General features: G+C 34.0%; 1 protein-coding gene across 2 annotated transcripts in view; it reads left to right on the top strand.

Annotated features, from left to right (window-relative positions):
* The window catches only part of LOC129806674 (monocarboxylate transporter 2), a 224,835-nt gene extending 201,602 nt beyond the window's left edge, over positions 1 to 23,233 (top strand). The window contains exons 10-14 of one of the 2 annotated variants that reach the window (XM_055855443.1): positions 4,541 to 4,708; positions 7,678 to 8,045; positions 12,190 to 12,522; positions 19,111 to 19,253; positions 20,866 to 23,233. In XM_055855443.1, the coding sequence (XP_055711418.1) occupies positions 4,541 to 4,708; positions 7,678 to 8,045; positions 12,190 to 12,522; positions 19,111 to 19,253; positions 20,866 to 20,870 (1,017 nt within the window). In that variant the 3' untranslated portion in view covers positions 20,871 to 23,233. Of the gene's footprint in view, positions 1 to 4,540; positions 4,709 to 7,677; positions 8,046 to 12,189; positions 12,523 to 19,110; positions 20,247 to 20,865 lie in introns of those variants that run through there. The other variant, XM_055855442.1, reaches the window with a different exon arrangement.
* The last annotated feature ends 441 nt before the right edge of the window (positions 23,234 to 23,674 follow it).

Raw genomic sequence — 23,674 nt, 5'->3', positions numbered from 1 at the left:
AAATTCAAAGAAAAACGAACACAGCTCGAATTTTACTTATTTTCAATTTTCATATCACGCTTTTGTTAATTTTCTGTTACCAACATTTTTAAAGTAATAACAAGCTGAATGCTCTGCGGCTCTTTCGTTGTTCGTTGTGTTTATCTTTTTTGTTTAAATTATATTTTTAATGTTCTCTTGGTAGGTTTTATTGTTTTTTTCTTTCCTTTTCTCTTGTGATGGAAAGCCCAACATTGAAAGATGGTTTGGAACTTTGTGAGACATAATAAATTAAAGAGAGGAATGTGATTTATTTGTAAGCAACTTTTTAGACAGCATTATTCTTCATTTTTTTATAGTAAAAATTTATTGACTAGTACCACATTTAAAAAAAGTTGCGGAAGGGATAGTATTCTGAGTATTACATCCCAATCTAGTCATTAGATTGAGATCTAGTCATTTAATGTCTGCACTTGACCTGGAAGCTCATCTATAAATTTTTTCTCTTTTCCTTATTTATAATCCTACAAGAAGTTTTTATCTTTTTCTTCACCTGTAAATCTTAATCTTACTAATATCAGATATAACTTTAACTATTTCCTCATTTTGTTTTTTATTGTTTGAAAGGTACTACTACCGAACACAAATCTTGTACTCTTAATGTAAATCAATAGTCCTTTTTTTTAAATAAATAAATTAAAACTAATAATAGTCATTAGAAAAAGTTCAAGGATATTAGGAAAAATGCATAGCATACCTATGCTTCGTACCATCCCAAACTTCGTAAAAACTATACTTTTCCTATGTTTCTGAATAATAGTGATTACGCAATATATAATATTTTAAGAACTAGGCACTTTCCCCTACAGAAATGAGTTTGGCCATTTCTTTTTTATTTATTAAATCTTAATAATTCAATTCTTATATTTTTCATTCATTTAAAATGCTACAACATTAACATCCTTTTTTTGAATGTGTTCTTAATCCAAACAAACACAATTTATTCTGTTTTATCGCATATTGCACAATAAGCCCTTATAAAACAAGGTTAAGCTTCTGAATAAATATTAAAGATTGTTTTACTATATGAATAATAAAGTCCTTATGAAATGTTACATTCTGTTACACATTCATAAAATTGTTTATACCGGCACTTTCATTTGAAATAATTAGTTACTTCGTCAATTACACCCAGTACTCGACTATTCCTCTATTGTACTAAAAATATGTAATAGTTATGTAGAATTATAAATGCATATAGTAAATATGAAAAGGTATTTCAAAGATATTTCCGCTTGTAGCATCGCGTTCCCAACCATGTCAAACATCGTGCATACTAAATAAATTCACACAAAACCAACATACTTTCTGTAAGCACCTTTTTTTGCTATTCTTCTTTCTTTATTGAGCATTCTAAAATGTTTTACTGGTAAAAAAAGCGGTGCAAAAGAGAATTTTCTGTCAGTGAAAAAAATTCCAAAGCTTATTTATGAGACCACAAAAAGGAGCATCCACATCACCAATGCTTTGGTTATGTTTTTCTTTTCGTTCCTTTCCACTTGTTTTTTTTTAATTAAATCTTGACGAATTTTTAATCTCTGTGCTACTGGAAAATATATTTTTTCCTTTTTTCAGTCATCCACTTGATGTAAAAAAAATCCGGAAGAATATAGATCAGTCGTTTAACTGTGGCTCGATATCCGTAATGTTTAGCAGAAGTCAAATAAGTATAAGAGCTTTTATACCAAAAAGAATAGGGGAAATCGCGCTACCTTCGAACGATTTATGCTTCGCACATATCATTTTTTTTTTCAATGTGTTATAAATGAATTTGGCCCATTATAATATTATATTTTAATATCCAGTCAAATGCATTAAATTTTCAGAAAAGAGCTACGGGTGAAATCCACAAGGAATATAGAGAACAAATTTAATTGTGCGAAGCTTGAGTCAACCGAAAGTAGCGCGCTTTCCCCTACTTACAGCGTTTATTTACAAATTTGTTTAAGCAGGAAGAATTACTGAAATTTAAATATAAAACGGAATAACTAATGTGATATTAAGTTTAGACTATGAACCATTAAAATTGCATTTTTCACAGAAAAAATATTCTTAAAATTGTTTGTAAATGTTTGTGAAGTCCCACTGGGGACTTACAAAATACTCGTAAATCGTATATCCCACTGATAAGTTCATTGTTCGTAAGATGATGACTTAAAAGAGCATTTTTTCGTTCTTTTACAAAAATTAGTTTGTATATGTTCTTAAACATACCTATAGAAAAATGTTCGTAAAATTTTGTTATTTTTCGTATAGTTTTGCCAGACAAATAAAAATGTATGAACAAATAAAAACGGCACCAACATTAACAAACTGTTTTAAATTTTTAGTTCTTAAATTTTTCGTATATTAGCTCATCTAAGTTTAAGACAAGTTTTCAAAACTGAATGAATTTTTGGTCTGATGAGATGTAGCAGATAGTGGACGAAAAAATAGACCTCTCTTCATTTTTACTCTTTAATTTTTCACGACGTTTCGAGGATGAATTTCCTCTTCATCAGGTTTCTACATCAGGATTTTTCCTCCATAATTCGATATAAAATTTTGTTTCAATTTTCTAAATATTTGTGGAATGTGTGAGTAATTTTTAAAGGATAAGCTTATCCTAAATTACTCCTAAGACCTCTAAGCGGACGTAAAGCCTCTAAAAACCAAAATATGTAGAGCGTACGGCCTATTCGACACATGGCAACTCCGTCGACGGCCATAACCCACCAATTCCAATCCATTATTCATTTGACATGCACAACTCTTACCATCATGCAATATTCTAAAGTTTTAATTATTGTAAGTTACTATTTCTTACTTAACAAAAACATTTTAAAAGTTTGACGTTATACCTGGGATTTTACATATTTTTTCAAAGTGTGAAAAATTTTTAGGGGTTGATTCTATCGGAGTTGTACTGTACACAATTTTAGGATAATTAAAAATTATCCAGGGATAATGTTTAATATATATAGATAACCAATATCCAAGAGAAATTAACAGGATAAAGTTATTCTAAATATGACTAATATTTGCTTAAAGTAAAGCTACATGAAGTAGTTCCACCTACCTCTAATGGGTAAAATTAATTTAGGGTAAGTGTACCAAATTCCGGACAGCTTGTAACTTCGTCCACTTTTTTGTCCCTCGAATTTCCATGAATTTTTAGTTTTTACATACTCTGAAGATTATACAATGCAAAAGAATAACAAAAAATGTAGCTTCGACAAACGAAATGACGTGAAAAAGGCATTGAAAAAATTCCGGAAGGGAAAGGAACTATGAGATTGAATGTGGCCGAAATAGGCCACCAAAGTTACGTCTATATTTTTATTCATTTTAAAATGTATATTAAGCAGGATTTTAGAGAAAATAAATGTGATAACTGTCTACAAGTGCAACACTCCTAAAGAGGAAGTAATAAGAAAAAGTCAATTTGTAATATTAAAAATATAACATTTAAAACTTGACACTTTAGCACACTCGAATTCAATCAATTGAAATGAACAGGCCAGATTGTAATGAAGATGCCATAATAAATTAAAAAGCCCTTAGCATGGAAATGGATATAGACCATGACATAGATATGGACATGGACATAGATAGGTCAAATTCATTGAAGGATTATAGGAAAGTATGAAATGTTTGAAAAATTTGAAGCCAGAGTATGTACGAAGCCTGAAAGACTTCACAGATGCAAATGAAAGGATCAAATTGGGTCATATTTGATCCTTTTCAAAAGGATGGGTCATACTGATCTTTTGAAAGGATCACTAGTGTCTCATGAAATTTTGTATGCACATTTATCACGTTAGATTTTTCGTGAATCGTGAACTTATTATTCATATCATATTTCTCTCATCTGAGAGAACACTAAAGATACACTGGTAAAAATAAAAGGGTCAAATTGACCCTTTTCCAAAGGATGGATCATATTTGACTCTTTGAAAGGGTCACCAGGAACCCTTCGAAAGGGTCACGGTTTTGACATCTATTTAATTCCGGAATAAACGAATAAAAAAAACAATGAAAAAGTGATCTTCGGTGTTCGCTCAGATGAGAGAAATATGATATCAGTAATAAGTTTACAATAAAACATGATTATTCGTGATAAATGTGCATACTAAATTTCGAGTGATACAAAAGTGAACCTTTCAAAGGGTCAAATACGATCCATCCTTTTGAAAAGGGTTAATTTGACCCTTTTATTTTTACCAGTGTAATTTTTTCATAGTTCTTATTCGTTTATTCTGAAAGTTAAATAAGAGTCAAAACAGGGACACTTTCAAAGGATCCTCGACGATCCTTGCATTTTTACCAGTGTTCCCCTAATAATTTTATTGTAATAGTTACGTCATTATCACGTGATGGATGCTTTTTACTTCTAAAATTTGCATTCAAGATATTCATATAATTACTGTGACCATAAAAAAACGTTATGCTGACCATATTATGCTGACTTGGGCAATGGTCCAGTTATTAATCAACAGATATTTATTGTGTGCTCTTTCAGTCCCTTCATGGCTACCAAGAGAGCTACGACATGCAAGATTTGGTGCTAGTGCAGACCTTCTTGGGCCTTTCTGTTGCCGTGGGTGTAGTAGCAAGTGGATCAGCCATTAATCGCGTCTGCCAACTGTCCTACAGGAAATTCAGCATATCTCGTCAATACGTCTGTCAAGTAAGTTATCCAAATAGTCTTTGACATACAGGCTATATTTCCTCGTGGCACGTAAAGCTCATTGCGCTAATTATTCAATTGTTGCTTCACATGAACCGAGAATCTCTACCAGAATTTCGATCCTCCTTATAAATCACGCTTATGAACTTTATTTATTGGAAAACTCAGTGGAATATTAATTAGAGGAGGATGAGAGAAAATGGATCTCAAAAGTTTTCCCTTCGTGGAGTTTAATCAAAAGCAAACTACTTAATAGCACAAAGAACACTTTAACTTTATACTATCTATTGATATACGCCTGGGTATTCAGATAATTGATTGGAATTTTCATCAAATTTCCCATCGATAGGGCCAAAACTCTTAAGATCAAAAGATGAGAATGTAGAAGCAAGTTTCTCAAACTAATTTGTGATGCAATTACTTTTACATTTGTTTGTCATGGTGCTTAATTCGAATGCAAAACCACGAAAGTGGAGAAGTTAAGAGCTTTAAAGTTCATAGTGTAGTAGGGGATTGCATAATCCAGTCTGAAAAATGCAACTCATCTTCTCTAGGGTATCAAATATCATCAAACCAAAATTTATAAAAGCATGCAAAAATTCCTACTCATCATTTAAATAAATTTCTCAACAACTTCAAAAGAAGACCTAACACAATTTTGATTAAAAGGATGAAAGTAATTTATTTTCTTTCCATCAACATATCAATTCTGATGGATAAATATAATCAATTTCAACTGTAATTGGATATGTTATTTACCTCCTTTGAAATTGAAAATTCTTCCTATCCTCATATTCTGGCGAGTCTAATTGTTTGAGGAGATATCAAGATTCCAGCATCCAGAAGACGGTATCGCTTTATTGCTAAAACTCAATATCACGAAAATGCGTCGTTGCATTTTTTTTCTTAATTTTCGGATATGTTTATGATGTTTTTTGAGCCTGAGTTTTTGCTCATAAATGACAGTGACATTGAAATATTCCTTCGAACAGTTTTTTCAAGGTCAAGAGTTAAATAGCTGTGAAGAGCAAATTTCTCAACCGATTAAGACAAGTTTAGACCCATTGGATAGGTCTTTGAATCTCTGGCAAGTTATCGATTAAGGGGGGGGGTCTCAGTGGCGCAATAGGCAAGACCGTTGGTTCTTGGACGGATGAGATCTCTGGCTTGACTTAGAGTTGTGAGTTCGAGTCCCGCCCGGTGCAAAGATCTGAATGTTTAAAAAAAAGACATTTTCACAAGGGGGAGATATTAGGGTTGGAAGTGGTGTACAGTTGAAAATGAAGTGTTTGGAAGTCTTTGGAAGTGGAAGTGTCCGAAAATAAAGTCTTCTTTGTTTAAGATCTTCGAAAAAATAGGCAGTGTTGATGCAAATTTGAAGGAATTCCAGGAAAATTATTTGGGCTACTCCAACGCCATCAAATAAGCACAGAGATTAATTCCTCTGTTTTTGGACGAAAGGGCATAAGCTTGCATGGCAACAACACTAAATCATGTACCAAACAAGACACGCTGCCAAAATTTCAGAAGTTGCAATGGAAAATTCTCCAGAACAGAATATCTTTCAGGGCCCTTCAGACTATCATTTGCTCCAATCTCTATAAAATGATTTGCGGTACGCAAAAATATGGACCTCTCGAAAACTGTCTAAAACCAGAAAGACTCTCCAAGACAGTTTCAATAAATTAGAAACACCAATACTTTTTTTTAGAGACTCTTTAATATCTAAAAGTAGCTCTACTAGTGTCTTAGAAAATCCATAAAAAGAAATTCTGTTGGTCGTAAAACACAGATATAATATTAAAATATAATTTTAATAATTAGATTTTTCATTATTAATAAATTATTGATTCCTAAATATGAGAAGTGCATGGAAGTGCATAAAGTGTTGGAAGTATTGCAGCATTTTCGGGAGTCTTCCGAAATGCTGAAAGTGCGAAGGGATCTTCCATACAAATTGCGGAAGTGTCTGGAAGTTGTGTACACATTTTCACCTTAATATCTCCCCCTTGCGTTTTCACTGTGATATAACGTACATAATAAAAATGCACCGCCTGTGCCCAAAAAACTTTAGGAGCGTGGAAGAAGCATCCACATTACGGGAAAGGCGCTCCTGGGCGGTCTACACAACATAGACTTAGCGGATTCTTCCAACACGCGATACAACAGCAGCAATGAAACATGATTCCATTGTTACAAGTATTCCGACACGATTAATAAATCGATTAAAGAATATATTAGGAAATAGGTTACATTATTGTTTTTAGAGCAATTTTACGCCTAATCAGATAAAATTTTTAAAACTAAAAATTTTCAAGCTGATAAGTTGATAACGTCCAGTGATATTTTTATCGGTACCATTATGCGTTTTATATTAACACTAAACCTACCAAGACCCAAGTATGCATGTAATTATATTTTTCAGTGTTTAAATTATAATTTTTTGCTGTTTCAAGACAAATTTGCGAAATATCCTACCGCGGTTTCTCGTTTGACCGAAAAACGACCAAAAACGGCCGGTAGGTTTAGTATTAAACGACAAAACCGCAGAATTTAAATAATTAATGTAGTTTAAAGCACGTAATTGAGCAATTTAAAAGTTTATATTATGTATGTTGATAACCGTAATTAAATTTTTCGCCACATAAATAATATTTGCATACGCTCCTCGAAATACCGAACTGATAAAATCGAGAAGATGTAACACTTGTTAGAAAAGTTAGTAATAAAAGGGAAAGAAAATAATTTTCACCAGTGCTTGCCATACTCCTTATCCCAAGTATCATCCAATAAATCAAATAATTAATGTGTGGGTGAAACTCGATGGAAGTTAACTGATGGTAAAAGTCAGTGTGACTGCCTTGCTGATATTCACCCAAACCACCCACACAGAAATTGTGAAACTTTTGTAAGAATCTCTCATGGGATGAATGCTCTCTGAATCTGCCCTTAATCTCACTGTCAATTAGGGATGTCTGACACTCGCTGCCATTTCGATATTGATCCTGTCTGCGGTGTCCGGCTACAGGAGTCTGTGTCTCTTGGCCTGGACATATGGCCTGGGCTTGGGTGGCTATCGATACACCCTCAAGATGCTGGCACTAGAACGGGTGAGAGCAAAGCACTTCAGCAAATCATGGGGCTTCATCAAGAGTGCTGAATCTCTGCCTGTGCTCCTTGGGGTACCGATGGCAGCCTTTCTCAATGATGCAAGCCACAGATATGGTCGTGCTGGATACTACATTTGCTCAGCAGCCACAGCCATCGCCTCAATCCTTCTCTTCTTTGTCGGCTATCCAGATGGCAGACAGAACTTTTCCAAATATTCAGCTAATGGGTGAGTAATTCAATAATGTCTCATAGCAACATTTCGTCCTTTTCCATTTAGTCTATCGATACTATGACTCTATTTGGTACCATACCATTTACCAATCATCGCCTCCATCAACAAGTATACTAGCAGTATATTTTGCTATTATCATGCCATACGCCAGATTATTTAATAATTTGTTAATAAAACAGAAAAGAAACTAATTTACAGAAAGCAGTTTATTCATTTATAAAATAATTTTATGGTGCATCGGAACATTGTGCCATATTGCACTTTCCACTTGTTACATATTCTCTTTTTTTTCGATTATTCTCTCGTCTCTTGTTGCTTTACTGCATTCTAGGCCATCATTATTACATTTTCCCCTACATTTTATTGCATAAAATTACTTTTTTCTCTATTCTGCTTTACCAAAGAATAGAACTAAGGGTTACTAAATCACTTAAGTACAATCCTTTCACATTGTCCAAGTAGAAAAAATATTTATGAATAATTTTCCAATTAAAATAATAAAAGTTCAATTTTGAGTAATTAAGTGTTTTTTACCCAAGTAGCAAAATTTGACTAGAGTTTAAAAAATAAGTCATGATAACGTTATTCGGGGGTTTTCGAAATGGCCACAGGGGCAACCAAGTACGTAGCCAAGATTTTAGTAAGAGCCAGAAATAAACAATTTTAGAACGCGATCAATAAGAGTTTTCTCGAAAGATCGCAAAAAGTTCTACTTTATCCAAACTTTATGAACTTGAGCTCACTCAAAAATCAATAAAATTCTATACTGGGACCCTAGGACCTTAAACTTTCAGATAATTTATGAAAAAATCCATTTAGGAAATGTTCTATTAAGAAATTCCTTTTTTAGAATCATTACCACACCGATTCTAATATATTTAGGCGAGACACAAAATGGTTCTTAGTGACTTTTCTTTAAGGAAAATGAGTTTTAGCTTGACCGTGGTGTCACATATAAGATTAATATTAATATTAAGAAAAGCCGGAAAGAGAGGCATATAGATTGAAAAATTTCAAATGGAAAATCACTTGTGTTAGAAAGAGTACACTTAGTGGATTAATACGATGAGTAAGATATTACTGTTCGTATTAATTGTTTTCTGAATCGTATTACAAGCAATTCGAGCAATTTTTCATGAGTGCCAACTGTGATTTGGTCAGTTTTCGAGCGATTGTACTACTGCCAACTTTATACGTAGAGGGGAAATGCGAGAGAGAGACAAGATAAAACAAGTGCTATCTCTTTTTGCCATTCTCGCAGTTCAGAAAGTATTAATCTTAATATTAATCTTATATGTGACATGGTCATGAGTCTAGTGTTCCAAAAAGGCTTTAAACTTTTCTTCAAAAATTGGCATCGATCCTATTTTAATATACGATTTTGATGATATGAAGTGATTCAGATAGCTGACAAACTTTTTCATTCGTTTTTCGAAACTAGTAATAGTGTGGCAAAACAAATAATTTTTTCTTTCATTTTTATCACTTTCTTTCATAATAAATACCTATTTTCTTTTAACTTATTTATTAATTTGGCCATGATCATACCATCGAAGATGTGATCTCTCAACCCGAAGAAGCAACTCCTCGACTCTTATGGTGTCTAAACACTTAGAAGTAATTTTCGTCAAAAATTGCCTATTTTTAAAAAAAATCTGACGTTTCTGCCTACAAGAGTAGGGGAAATTTTCTTTAAAAAGGCATTTTTTAAAGAAATTGCTCCTAAGAGGCCATTAGCTTCCCACGAATGTCTACGTTCTTTACTCTATCTTGATGAGTGATTCCCTTAAACGTCCGAAAGTACCTTATATCGGCAGCTTATATTCGCGATCTAATACTTTCGGTCATTACCCAATTCTCATGATCATAGAGGTGAGAATAGGAATGAACATAGCTTTGAAAACCGATAACTGAGCTTGGCCTTCCACGTCATGCTTCTGAGGATCTCAGTGGCGCAATAGGCAAGACCGTTCGCTCTTGGGCGGACCGATCCTCGGCTTGCCTCACATCAGTTAATGTGTTTCCCTGAGTGATTGTTTTTTCCCGACAGGGACCTCTCGACATTTCATTTTTCCATACGTTTTTGCATAAAAGCACTGAAGACTATTGGCAAGTTTTTTCCTAAAGAGAATTGCTGATCAGTCTGATATATTTCGAAATTGTGCATTAAAAGCTATCTAAAAATACATATTTCATAATGTTCGCCGAAATAATACAAGAACTACGAGGAAATTTGTTTAAGTCGCGGTCTAATATCTGCAAAATTTTTACAAGGAAAAGTGAAAAGTATCTTCACTTTTTATTAGGCTCGATGGGCCCCTATTCCCGACGATTTCCGAATTTCCCTATTGTTGATTGGAACTTCACGTTGGTTTTTTCCACAATATTAATATTTCCTCGTTGAAATTTTGAAAAATTAACACATTAGAAAGGCATTAAAATCACAGAACACAAATTTTCACAAATTAAACACGGACACAAATTTTCTACTTTGGTTACCCCCTTGAGCTACACACTTACCACAATATTACGTTATTTTTACCTGAGAAGCGTTCGACTTGAATAAACCCCAAAGGAAAATCCTGTGATAGTTGGATGAGAAGTCGTTCAGCTTAGAATAAATATTCTTTTCTTCCCAGAGCTTTCGGTGATCAAAAAAATAAATTTTATTTTGGGGTGAACCTCCTCCAATCCAACGATAAAATCGGATTTTCTCTTGAATTAAAATAATCATAGATTCCCTACAATTTGATTATTTTGTATTAAAAATAATTACACCTCAGCAGACCAAAAAAATAACATTAGTTTTTTAAAAGTTCTGCTTAGAGAAGTGAAGTAATTTTTGTAGGGTAAGACTTACGTCAGAAAAACGTAAATTTGTACATTTGCGATCACCAGTCCATTTTTTCCCTATTTATTATGACTAGGGGGAACTGGGGCAATAGTTCCCAAGGGGCAGTTATAGACACTGTGATTTTTAAATTAGATATTACGTAAGTTGGATTAGCAATTGTTGTAACTTTCTCATCACCTCATCAACAATTCTTGTATAGTACGTGTATTTCCATATTGTTAGAAGAAGTGCTGATGAGCTAATGAGGAATTTACGACATTTGCTGATCTAATTAACGATTAGACTTCAGAGGATGAGACCTATAGGAATTCATAGATACTGTATAGGGATTCTTGTCCACTAAAGAAATGTTTAACAAAAGTACAAGTAATGTAGACGTAATAATTAGTGTTTATAACCATCCCATGTTCATTACTGCCCCAATTTCCCCTATTCGATAAAAATATGTACATCACGCCTTCGTTTTGCTACTTGGGTAAGCTCAAAACTACAAATTTCTTTATTAGTTATAATTTTTCATTTTTGCCTTATCCATAGTTTTCTATATTTATTTTCCCCCGACAAAGGTTTTTCATCCACTCCTCAGATAACCATTCATTGAATTGACTTAACAATATTTTCCATTCCCCTGTGCATTTCTGCAAAATCTTCCCATTGCTTTGTTTTTGCAGATTTATGGAATTTTATTAATCGAATGCAGTTGCTGAAAATTCCCAGTGGTTTATACAAGGAGATATTATAGGAAAATTGTGTACAGGATTCTATATAAGACTTTCTGCCATAATATCTCCCCAATGAGTTCTTATATCTTAAAAAACGAGTATTCATTCTTTCCCTGTGGAATAATTAACAATCTCTTGGAAAATGCAGCAAAGAAAATTATTGCTTATGAATCACAATTAAAATTCATAGCACCTTGCACTGGAAGAAGTCTGGAAAACTTTCCAGATTATCATTTACCTATTTAATTTTTAAAATTTAGGAACATGTTCTTATTCTCTTGGTGCTATTTTCTACTCTCGGGAAGTGGACACAGGAGAATAAGATAATAGGTATTTAAGATACACATCACATGGAATTTTGAATACGTGCTTAGATATTCTGATTAATTGATTAAGAAATAAATCTAACAGTGTATATGCATATTACCCATGTTCAATTTGAAGAACATCTCTCTCTTCCTCTCGGGGAAGTGAGGAAAGAGTTTTGGTTTATCCCACTTCTGAAATTGCATACTGTAACCCAGCTATGATATGCAAAATTTATATTGAATTTCTCTTCTAGATCTATCACTTCGCACTGCACTGGCCCAGTGTCATCCAGTGAGTGCCCGGACTTACTCAACCGGAGCTATTCATCCCGCTATGGAACACCCTGGTACCATAGTCCGCATACAAGTATGACGAATGGTGGATGTCCCAGTGGACATCACCAATTTCATCGGCAGAACCGCTATGGTAACGGCGTTTATCCCAACGGAACAATTGGCTCAAGCCACGGGCGGTTGCACAAAAGCCTCTCGTTTGCCTTCCAATCCCCACATCACATGTGGGGTGATTACCAGCAGCCACACTCCTGTCATCAAGCACACAACGTCATCGATCGATGTTATTCAAGGTACAGTGGGTCCATTTCACTGATTTCTTTTCTCCTCACAATAACATCAATAACATTGATTTTCATCTCCTAAAAACACGATTGAACAAAAGTTAGGAAAACTTTCTATTATAAGTTATTTTCGAAAGGGTTAGTAATTATATACATTGTAGGAATTGTAGGTATATACAATTTGAAAGCATTGAAACTTTTGCGAGTTTTACCTTTCATATTTGTTTCAGGACCAGTGAGTTTAGTTCCCTTTTAATCCTTTTCTCTTATAAAGTTCAATTAACCCTTCCTTGCCGATAAGGTTTCTAGCCAACTGTCAAGCTTTTTTCTGTTTTTTTTGTAAATCATTCATACTAATTCTAAAATTTTCATTTGTTTATAATTAATTCCTCTCATGAGATTAAACATAAAATTTTGCATTACGAATTCCGTTCCTTGTTGACTCATTAATTAAAGCCATTCTCGACAAAGTATTTTTATTTAATACATTTATTAATTATTTTTTAATATGAGGTTGAGTAAAGTAAGACCGAACGATTATGAGAATATAAAACTACTACTGTGATTAAATTGTATTAGAGTAGGTCCCAATTTAATTTCATGTTCTTTTTTAATCTACACAATTTTTCTGAAAGTTTGTATAGTGCAGATTTTAATTTTAAACAATGACCTTTCCATACCGATAACAGACCTATAAATTATACGTTTTCTAATTAGTTTTTTTTTAATTGTCTCATGTGTGAGGTGTTCCTAATTTTAATTAAGTTTTTTAATAAAAGCCAATCAAGTATTTTGCTGAATTCTAAAACTAAAAATTAAAACAGGGCATCAGAGGTAAATGCAAAGACTGAGGTTATGTGATAGAATAGAATAGAAAATTTACTGATTAATTTTCAGGTTACATAAATAATAATACAAAGGACTATATGCAAAAATAGAGAACTACACAATAAAATTAGTACGTGTCAGAATTATTTCCTAATCTAGGCTAAATACACTCCTTATCTTTAACTCATGAGAGCACATAGAGCTCCTGACGTCCTGACTTCATCGTGCACTGCGTATATGATTCTCACATGAAGTATAAGACTATAATGAAAATTCACTAAAACACAGCACGGAACCTAAAAATTACCGTCATTATTTTCAACTACTTATCCCTATTGGGCTCACGGGCCCATGACATCTTGTTTAGCAGCCCATGCTTATCGATCATCCGCTAATTTAGGAAGATGTTCGGTCGGGTTTGATCTCAAGGCGCTCCAAAGGCACGATTCAGCCACCTTGTCCTAGACTTGCCTCGAGGTCGACGCCTCCTTACAATAGCTTGGAAAGCTTGCAGAGGCTTACAGGGCTTGTATAGCTCTGACACAATATACTTTTAACTTATCTCAAACCTACCTCCTTTAATGCTTTAACAACTTTAGAATCAAAGGGACAGATAATCCTAACCGGCTTATGTAGGTGAGATTCTTAACGTGAGCTAACTCGGAGTGCATGCAAATTCGATTTAGAGCTGAAGTTGGGAGAAGCCATTCAGTTATCTTGAATCAAATTCGTGAAATTATACAAATTTTGTATTTAAATCAAAATATCAAGGATTTGGATGAACTGGCACAAAAGTGATATATGGGTGAAATGTAGACCAGAATGTTCTCTATAATTTTCCCATAGAACATGATCTCATCGATTACTCAGAAGTCAAGATAAGCGAGGTTTTTCGTTTCTTAACTCGTTTTTTCATCCAGAGTTCCCCAAGTAGTCATTTGTTGAACTTCAACTATATCAAAGAATTGTTGTCTTTTGTGGGACTTTCCATTTAAAACCCTATTTTAAGTGTCTTGGTGGAGTAGAGGCAGTCAAATTGGCATCTGAGTGATTTCAAAGCGTTATTATGGGAAAAATCAATTTTTTCACACTTAAACGGCAAAATCGGAGTGATAGCGTAGTCTGATCGGAAAATCATGTATGGACGAAATGTAGAGACAAATGTGCTCTACAATTATGTCGAAGTAATCATCAAAATCGGTTTAGCGACAGTCGAGATAATTGAGGTTATGTGATATTGAAATTGGTTTTTCGACTGTGGCGCCCCTGGTGTTGGTCCCACGAAGTTCAAATATTCTAGAAAGTTGTAGCATTTGGTGAGATCTTTCGTTTAAGCCCTCATTCATCAAAATCGGTCACATAGAACCGGAGATATGATTTTTTGAATTTCGTAAACTTTGACCCCTCATATCTCCGGTTCTATTGAAACCACAGCGCACATACGCACCATTTTGGAAACGTCCTAGACTGGACTACAACATACTAAAATTTCATTAACTTGCACAATGTCGTTTTTGAGAAAAGTGACTTTGAATTTCGATGAATTTTGACGCTATCACAGCGCCACCTGTGGTGACTTTTTGAACTTTCATCTGAAAGTGCTCATTGAGACGAAACCAAAAAGGTAAAATTTAGGTCTCTATGTTAATTCTAACCGGAGATAGAGGCCGGTCAATGTTCGAACTTTGACCCCTTATAGCTCGGGTCAGGGGTTTTAGATCGACTTAAGGTTTTTTTTGTTTGATAGGTATAATCAACGGCTACAACATACTAAATTTTCAGCCCGATGCACAATGGAATTTTTGAGTTATTTAACTTTTAAGATTTAAAATTTTCTTTTTAAAAAAAGCGCCCCTAGCGGTGGTTTTATGAACTTGCGATGTTAGAAGGGGAAGTGGCATTTCACGAGAGCTTTCCAAAAAGCCCTCACTTTTTAAATTCTGACAATTAGAACCGGAGTTATGGCCATTTTAAGAATTTTTTTTGGACCCTTATAGCTCGGGTCAGGGGGGTCGGGGGACCTTAAGTTTGGTATTGATGGAAAGCTCTAAGGCCCAGTTATAACATACTAAAATTTGAGCCCGCTCGATGCCATAGGGGCGGAGCTATTGAGAAAACAAAAAAAGGGGGGTCTTCAAAATGGCGGAAGGAGGGGTGGGGGGTGGGGGGTCAATGCACCAAGTTGCAATTTTCATCCGATATATAACCTTTGCCGAAAACCGCAAGTCGATATCTTTTTTAGTTTAGGAGCTATTAAGCTCCAAAGAGCGGCCGGCCGGCCGGCCGGGAACGTAACTTAGCCACATATATATTCGGAATCAGGAAGTGGCGAAACACATTTTGGCCAAATTTGAGGTCGATCGGACGACATGAAATTTTGTTAGGATTATAGTATAAATAAAACTTTCGGAAGGTTGACACATATCCTTTCAGTTTAGTGCTTAAATACTAAAAAATCTATGTGCGAAATATGTACTAAAAGATCGGGCCAGCAGCATCGAAAAGATTGAAGACCTGGGGTTTAGGGTTTGCGAGGTAGGGTTGTTGGTTTCCACAGACGTTTTATCACTGTGAGAGAGAAATCCGAGAAAGTCAAAATAACATTCCGGAAATGTTAATTTTACCCTGTATTATTGATCCGAAAACGGTGTAAATATTACGCTTTTTAGGCGTATTATGGGTTAAAGTTACCGTTCTTTAATGTTGATTTTACCCTTAAAAAGGTGTAAAATTAACATTAAAAAGTTTTGATATATTTTTACACCCTAAAAGTGTTAAAGTTATGACGAAAAATAGTTAATCGCAGCCTCTTTTTTTCTCAGTGTTGTTGATGAAAGGACGTCTTTCAGGATTTCCTAATACGTACCTTGGGAAGGCCGTAGAAAAAGTCAGGAACTTCTCAATAGGGATACCTTTAAAATAATGCGTTTCTCCTATTTTTAAATGAAACTGGAATTCACTATGATATAATTTAGCTTGACAAACCATTTGTGAAACTAAATTAGATTATGTTGAGCCGCAATTCCAAAAACCAGAAAAAAATATCCAGGTTCAAATGTACCTCCATTCAAAGGTGCCCCTCTTATCTTACTTCTGTCGAACTTAAGAACGACTAGGATCTTGATTATCATAGGTCGGGTCTCTATCTTCAGAATGCTAGATAGGATAGAAGCCTCTAGAGTCTTAAAGAGGGGACGTCGTTGAGAACAACAGAGAGCAACATGCATAGTACTAAGGGATCCGAGCATGGGGCCATCTTGTCACAATCGTGTGGGAAATCAACTCTTGTAGAGTTAAGGATTACAAGGTCCTCCATTAGTTAACGATGTGTGACCGATGTGTAGGACGACAGACGTTACAGTGTTCTTAAAAGCACACTGAAAACGGATTAAGACCTTTTCTCACTTCTTTCAATTTTTATTCGCTACAACATTTCCGGAGTAAAATGTCCTCCTGATTAGGGGAAGTGCTTATAATTTTGGACAGTCTGCTTATAAGCATCGAAGTTCCAAGTTTGAAGTGCGATATTTTCTATACTAATTGACATTTCTTGTTACTCTCTTTTCAGAAGGGTTGTTTAGAAACTTAGCAAGCTATTTATCATCTTATTTTTATTAAAATTAGTTTTAATACGTTTAAAAATGAATTGATAAGTAGAGGTGACCTTGGCTCTTATTTTGGACAACTTGTTTATTAATTTTTACAATTTGTCTGTAAATTTGGACAGCTAATCCGCCTCAACAGGATGCCCATTGTTCTTCATTTCATGAACCAATCTTACCAAGTCCTCTTCCTGGTCATGTAAGGGAAACGTGGAATATCACAAGAAGCCTGGAAACTTTCCATATCATTCATTAAAGTGAGTTGACTTGGGCACTCCAAGTACGTGCGGATTCGCTCATTCCCTGGCCTTTCCGGGAGCCTTTTAAGGCATTTCTCGCTACATCTCTTTCGTAGAGATGGTGCTCCTTTGTTTCTCCAGGCATTTGTCCAACCTAGTCATCACAAAAGCTAAAACTTCACGAAACTTCACGAAAAATTTCCCATTTTTCACACGAAAAATCTAATTCACAAGGCAAATCTCACTTCAGGTCAAATGTACAAATCATCAGTAACGTGAATCAACACAATATTCAATGAATATTCAATAATATCACTCAAAAACAGCGAACAAACTTTGTTAGTACTTCACCAAAACTAAATAAGACTGAAGTAAGCCACGAAGTTCTGTCATATTTCTCGTAAGCAATTGCTCACACTGAATTTTCAACAAAGCAATTTCAACTCAAATCATATTCAAAATTTAACGTATTTAGTGTCAAAATCTTCCAAAAAGAACAAATATTTAGATAGAATTCATTTTTCATCAAATATTGGAATAAAAATCCATCATTTTAATCAATTTATTTTTAGTGTCCAATTTTACCCTCAAAGTGTCCAAATTTAGAAACTGTCCAAAATTATGAGCACTTACCCTAGGTCTACAAAACGTTTTGAAAAATTTGGAAACGTCATTAATCAGTTCTCATCAGCTAATGCACTTCATCAGACCGTACATCGTCGAATAGTCTTTAGAGCCCGCTCAATGAATAGCCTATTTAGACAACTTCATTCAGTATAAATTGTTCACTCCTGACATCAATTTATTGATATGCCTACAATTCGCCTCGTAGTCACTCTCTGATATATCAGTTCCTCGCGTGAATTTTATTCTTAATTTTAAATGGCTTATTTTCTTGCTATTTCTATTGCTTTCCGCCAGAGAACTTTACGTAGTGCTTTTACGCATTTTCTGCTATAATTTCGCGTCGCAACAATAGACTTTTGCAAAGCTGCGTTTCTCCTAATGTGCGGAACATACTTACGACTTAAGCCGAGAGACGGCCTAACATAATTATTATCAAAATATTGATTAGATTACATTTCCATCCAGTTTCCGAATAAGCCGTCTCTCGGCTTAAGTCGTAAGTGTATCCAGCATATAACCCTGTCTTCGATATGCATCAAGGCGTTCTGTAGAGAATAAATCTTCTGCCCTAGTGAATTTTCACTCTAGCCGTATACTTCATGAGAGCAACACCTATGCTTTCTGAAGTGTTATTCTGAAGTCTGTTGTGTTTTATGGCCTCTACACACTAGAGAAATTTAAGTCCATATTGAAGAGTTTTTCCTGCAGAAGCGTAGGGAATTTTCTTCAATATGGACATAAATTTCTGTAGTGTGTAGAGGCCTCTAGACGGCTGAAGGAAATTTGACAATCTAAGGTTTGAAATCTTTATTCTAGATATACTTTGTGTTTTAACTATACTGAATGCTTATTCTATAACTTAAACAAATTTCTCTAGAAATTTCTCCCAGAAAGTCTAAATATATAGATATCACAGTCAGTGTCTTAATTCACCAAAATAATCCTTACACAAAATTTTAATACCTTGATTTTGCCAAAGTCTTTGTCTTTAGATGAGGTTTATTGCATAGGTTAATTGAAGTCTCTGTAGCTCCTGTAATGACTTTAAATTTTAATCACAGTCCAAAACTCAGAAAATTGCATCTCCTTCAGAAATCATTTCCCTCATTATTGCTTCGAAAGGTTGATAAAGGGTTAATGTGAGTAGTGTTAAAATATTCAAGTCAGCAAATCTGGGTCAAAATACTTGTGAGGCAAACCACCCATACCGTGGCTAGTATAATCCGCAGGATGTAGAAGGAAAGCCTATCAATCATCACACTCTTCGCATGTCTGACAGGTCCTTTTTCTCTTATCTCCAGGTGCGACATGCACAGATCTCAGTGCAATATAAATGGCTTCCAGAGCCATCCCTCTCGAAGTCGTTCCGTTCCAGAGGGTCTGGCGTTTACTTCGCATGGTTGTGACTGCCCCTGGACAGGTCGTTGCGCCTGGCAATCAACAGGTAACTGCTATTCAGGTGGTGGTCAACCCCTACAAGTTGTAGAACAAATCACCACATCAGTCTGACCAACACTTGGCTAACACCACACAGAAAATGTGTTCGCTCATCTCATTTCGCAATGCATTTAAAATTAACGTAAATTGTGTCATTTTGAGGGAATGACACTGCTGTCAGACTTATGAAATTGAGCACTGGAAAATCAGATATTTTCAGTGAAATTCCCTTGGAAATTTCCCAAGAGACAAAAGCAATAGACTAACGAACCTAGTGCTACTATCAAGACATTTATTTAGGTATTTATTAATACACTATTTTATTACAAATTTATTAGTTATGAATTAATTTGGTAACTCAATTATGCAATTTTTTTCTACCAAAAAAGGATCAAAACTTTGACCAAAACAAATCTATCGGTCCAGAATTAAAATAAAACATTTTATAAGACTTACAGGTATGTGACAACCCAAGTAACATTTTATGGCGTTAAAATTATCGTTTTGAATCGTTAATCTGGATTATAAAAAAGAGTTCCTTAATGGTCGTAAGAGCGTTAAATTATGAAAAAAAGATGAATAAAATTTCAGTTGTAATGAAAGTCATCTCGTTACAAAATGACAATTAAATTACCTGCTGATGACTCAAAAATTACGAATCAAGTAAAAACTTTCCAGTAGCTTTCAGTGTTATAGTTCAGGCATCACCAAGTGCAATGAATTTGTTAAATAATGGTTCTTTTTATTCATATTTCCAATTAACACTGCAAAAACCCGGGGAAAATCTTCCAAATTCACTAGACAGTAAATTTTCAGATTGTGTTTTTTTTTTCTTGAGTAGAAAAACGGAAATGTTCAATCTCATTCATTACTCAATGGTAGAATTTGATTTCATGACCCAAATCTGAGAAATACTTTACCTGAAATTTGGAAAAACAAACGACCAATATTGAGAGATATAATAGAATAAAGTGATAGCGTAACATATATCATCCAACCATTTTGTTAAAAGGAGAAACAAAAATTTAATGAGGTAAAGCTAACGTAGGAATATCGTTATGTACATGTCCAACCAACGTACAGCTATCATTAGTAAATTTACTACACAGTATTTTTTGGGTAACTTGAGCTAATCAACTACTTTATGGTCAGTGTGACCCAGTGATACACATTTTGTTGACATGACTTTGTTACTTGGGTTGTTACAAACTTGTGAACTTTCACAAAATAGCACTGTCTCTTTTTGTTGAAATCAAGAGATCATAAGTATGACGTAAGGAGGATATCACATGCACCTGTCAAAATTTTAAAGTCAGGTAAAGTTTTAGGTCAGGAAAATTTCATAAAGTCAAAATTCGAATTCCTTTTTTCTATCACGTTTTGCATACGTCTATCTCATTTTTTCACTCTTCTTCTTCTTTCAAACATCAAACGAAAGAATGAGATAGACATATGCAAAACGTGTGGAAAAGAAAGGGATGTGAACTTTGATTTCATGAAATTTTCCTGACCTAAAAGGTGTGCCACAGACATAAGAATACGAATTGAATATTTCAGAATAAAAAACTTAGATATCTGTCAAATTTCATAAGTCTAACAGCAGTGTAATGTCAATCTAGGATAAATAATAAATACAAATTAACATTTTTGACGCTGTGAGAGGAAGTTTGTAAAGATATTTGTGAAATAAATTTAATAAAATGGTGGAGTATACATGGACTAATACTTATATTCATTTTTATAAAAAAAGAATATTTTTAAAAAATCACCAAATTTTTATTTTTTGTTATGCTATAACTAAATTAAACTTTTGAAAAAAATAAATAAATAAATAAAATACCTAAATTTCATTGTTAAAAATCCATTACAGGGAGTTCCGCTTTTAAAGAAATTCTCAGGATCGAAAAAGTCCCGCGAATTCACTTCAGTGACACAGAAAAATTGCATACTCACAGGAGAGGTCTTTAGAATAAGTTATGGAAACGCCGTCATGTATGCAAAACATTTTCGTCGCCAATTTTTCAGCCTACACTCAGTCCGGGGATTATGCACATTTTCGGGATCGAAAAAACGCTCGAAATGGTTTTATGCATCGAGAAAATTAGCGTACCCGCAGGGGATTTCTTTTGAATGAATCTGTCGTAGAACGAATTTTACGCGGAATAAAAGTAGTCAGAACAAAAAGATTCACTTTTTTAAAAGAAATTCATCAACAAACAGAATTCTTTGGCCAGATTTCTTCAATAAATTGTTAGAATCAGGGGGTGACATTAGCTCTGAAAAATGCGATTAGTTTTAGTGTAAATTTTTTCCTGTTTTCGTACACATTTCACGAGATATCTGCAAAACTACGTAGGTTGCTAATTTGGGGTTTTCAGTTGCCTATTCTATATTAAATTGGCTTTTATTTTGTATTTGAATTATTTCCTAATCCATTCTACAATGACAGAAAATAGCTAATAAACTCAAAAGTTTTTTCGCCACGCTACAAACATATGGGAAACATAGGAAACGTCATGCCCCTGGTTAGAATATTTAAAATTTTTACCTTTATAAGAGAAATTAAAGTTTTATACTGAAAAATAAGCATAGTATCTTCAAATTTTCCGCGTCACAAAATTGTATACATTTAGACGTATTTCAAAAATGATTTCATAAATTGACTCCTATAAGTAGACAAACTTGCATATTTGTATGTGCATAATCTCGTCAGGGGCATAATCCCGAAGTGCATAATGCCGTGACTGAGTATATTTTCAGCGCCAATCGTTCGTAAGAAATGTATTTTGAATTTACTGCGAGAAAAATATTTGCATACATTTATGGGCAGTTCAAAAATTATTTTAAAAATGAGCTCCCAATAGTACTCTAAAAAAATGTCTTGTTGAACGAACAAATGGATTTTGTTGAAATTTTGTGAAAAGGGTGTTATTTACCAATTTGTCAAAATTTTTTCTTGCATTTTATGGCCTCTACACATTGGAAGCAATTTTTGTCAAAAATTGCTTTTTTGAAGGAAATTCCCTGCAGCGTGTAGGGGAAAACGCCAAATTTCTGTCAAAAACGCAATTTTTGACGAAAATTGCTCCCAATGTGTAGACGCCTTTATATGGAAAAACACCCTTTTGACAAACTTTTAACAAGATCCAGTTGGCCGCCAATTTGACAAAACTTTTCCATATACTGTATGGAAGAACATCCTTTTTACAAACTTGTCTTGTTAATTTGACAAAACATTTTTTTCAGAGTAGGCAATTCATATCAAATTCTTTTAATCCGTTTTCACTTAAGCCGGAACTCCCTGTACTTTTATAAATTGTTAATTCAATTACCTGAATTTCTCAAGTTTTAAGGATTTACTACAGAAAACGGTTATGGCCATTAGTGTAGCCATTTTTGAGATGATTCTAGACTAATGGCCACTTTTTGACAATCTTTGGAGAATTGTAAATATTCATTTGAAATATGTGTGTTAAGTTTCTAGGGCAATGAGGAGAAAGTTTAACGATGAAGGTCCTAATTTTCATCTGCTACTGCTTAGTTAAACCGTTTGGAGCAAATTGATGAATTGTGAATCTCAAAGAGAAGGACTTCTTAAGTGAAGAAGAGCCCGTAAAAGATAGTTATAAATGGATACAAAGCAGCCATAGGTTATGACTCCACTTTCTTTATTTGTTTAACATTTGAGTGTCCCATCTTTCAGTTCAAAATATTACCTCAATCAATTATATCGTTACCCATAGTTACCTCTAAATTAGTTGATTGAACCTCAAGTATTTCATCAATAAATTATAACTGACTCTCACAGCAAAATCGCAAAACGAAAGTTCTTCACTTTGGAATTGACTATAGATATAAGAGCCTATTTATTAAATTGCATATAGAATAATTAATAAATTGTATTAAATTAATTTGAGAAAATCAATTTTAAAATTGTAACTTATATTGCAGTTGTATATCAATAAAAGAAATGGAAGAAATTAAAATTTCTGCCCTTGTTGCATTTTATTGCAATTTGTATTTTGAATTTGTCTTCATTTCACTTGCTCCATGGTACTGTTACTATTGCTTTTAAATGAAATTTTCCCAAGGATAATAGAGATTTATGCAAAATGCTGCAATTTTGTATAGTCTGCAGCAATATATAGAAGGAAGGAGCAGCAATCGTCGTACAAGAATCACCAATGCAATTGCTTCCGTTGTGGTGTGAGCTTGAATTATTAAAATTGCACTTATTTAGCGTGTAAATGCAATTTCAAAGGAAAAGGTATGGAAAATCGCATAGATATCCTTTTCATTATCAAGATTTACGAAAGAGTTAATAAGCTAAATGGATTATTTCACATGATTGATTTATAACGATTTTGGGTAATCATCATTCGTAAATGAACTTTAAGCACCACTTGCGGTCATTAAAAGTACTTTGAA

This window comes from Phlebotomus papatasi, chromosome 3, assembly GCF_024763615.1.
Source record: "Phlebotomus papatasi isolate M1 chromosome 3, Ppap_2.1, whole genome shotgun sequence".
Lineage (NCBI taxonomy): Eukaryota > Metazoa > Arthropoda > Insecta > Diptera > Psychodidae > Phlebotomus > Phlebotomus papatasi.
This window is presented reverse-complemented; position numbering and strand designations above follow the sequence as displayed.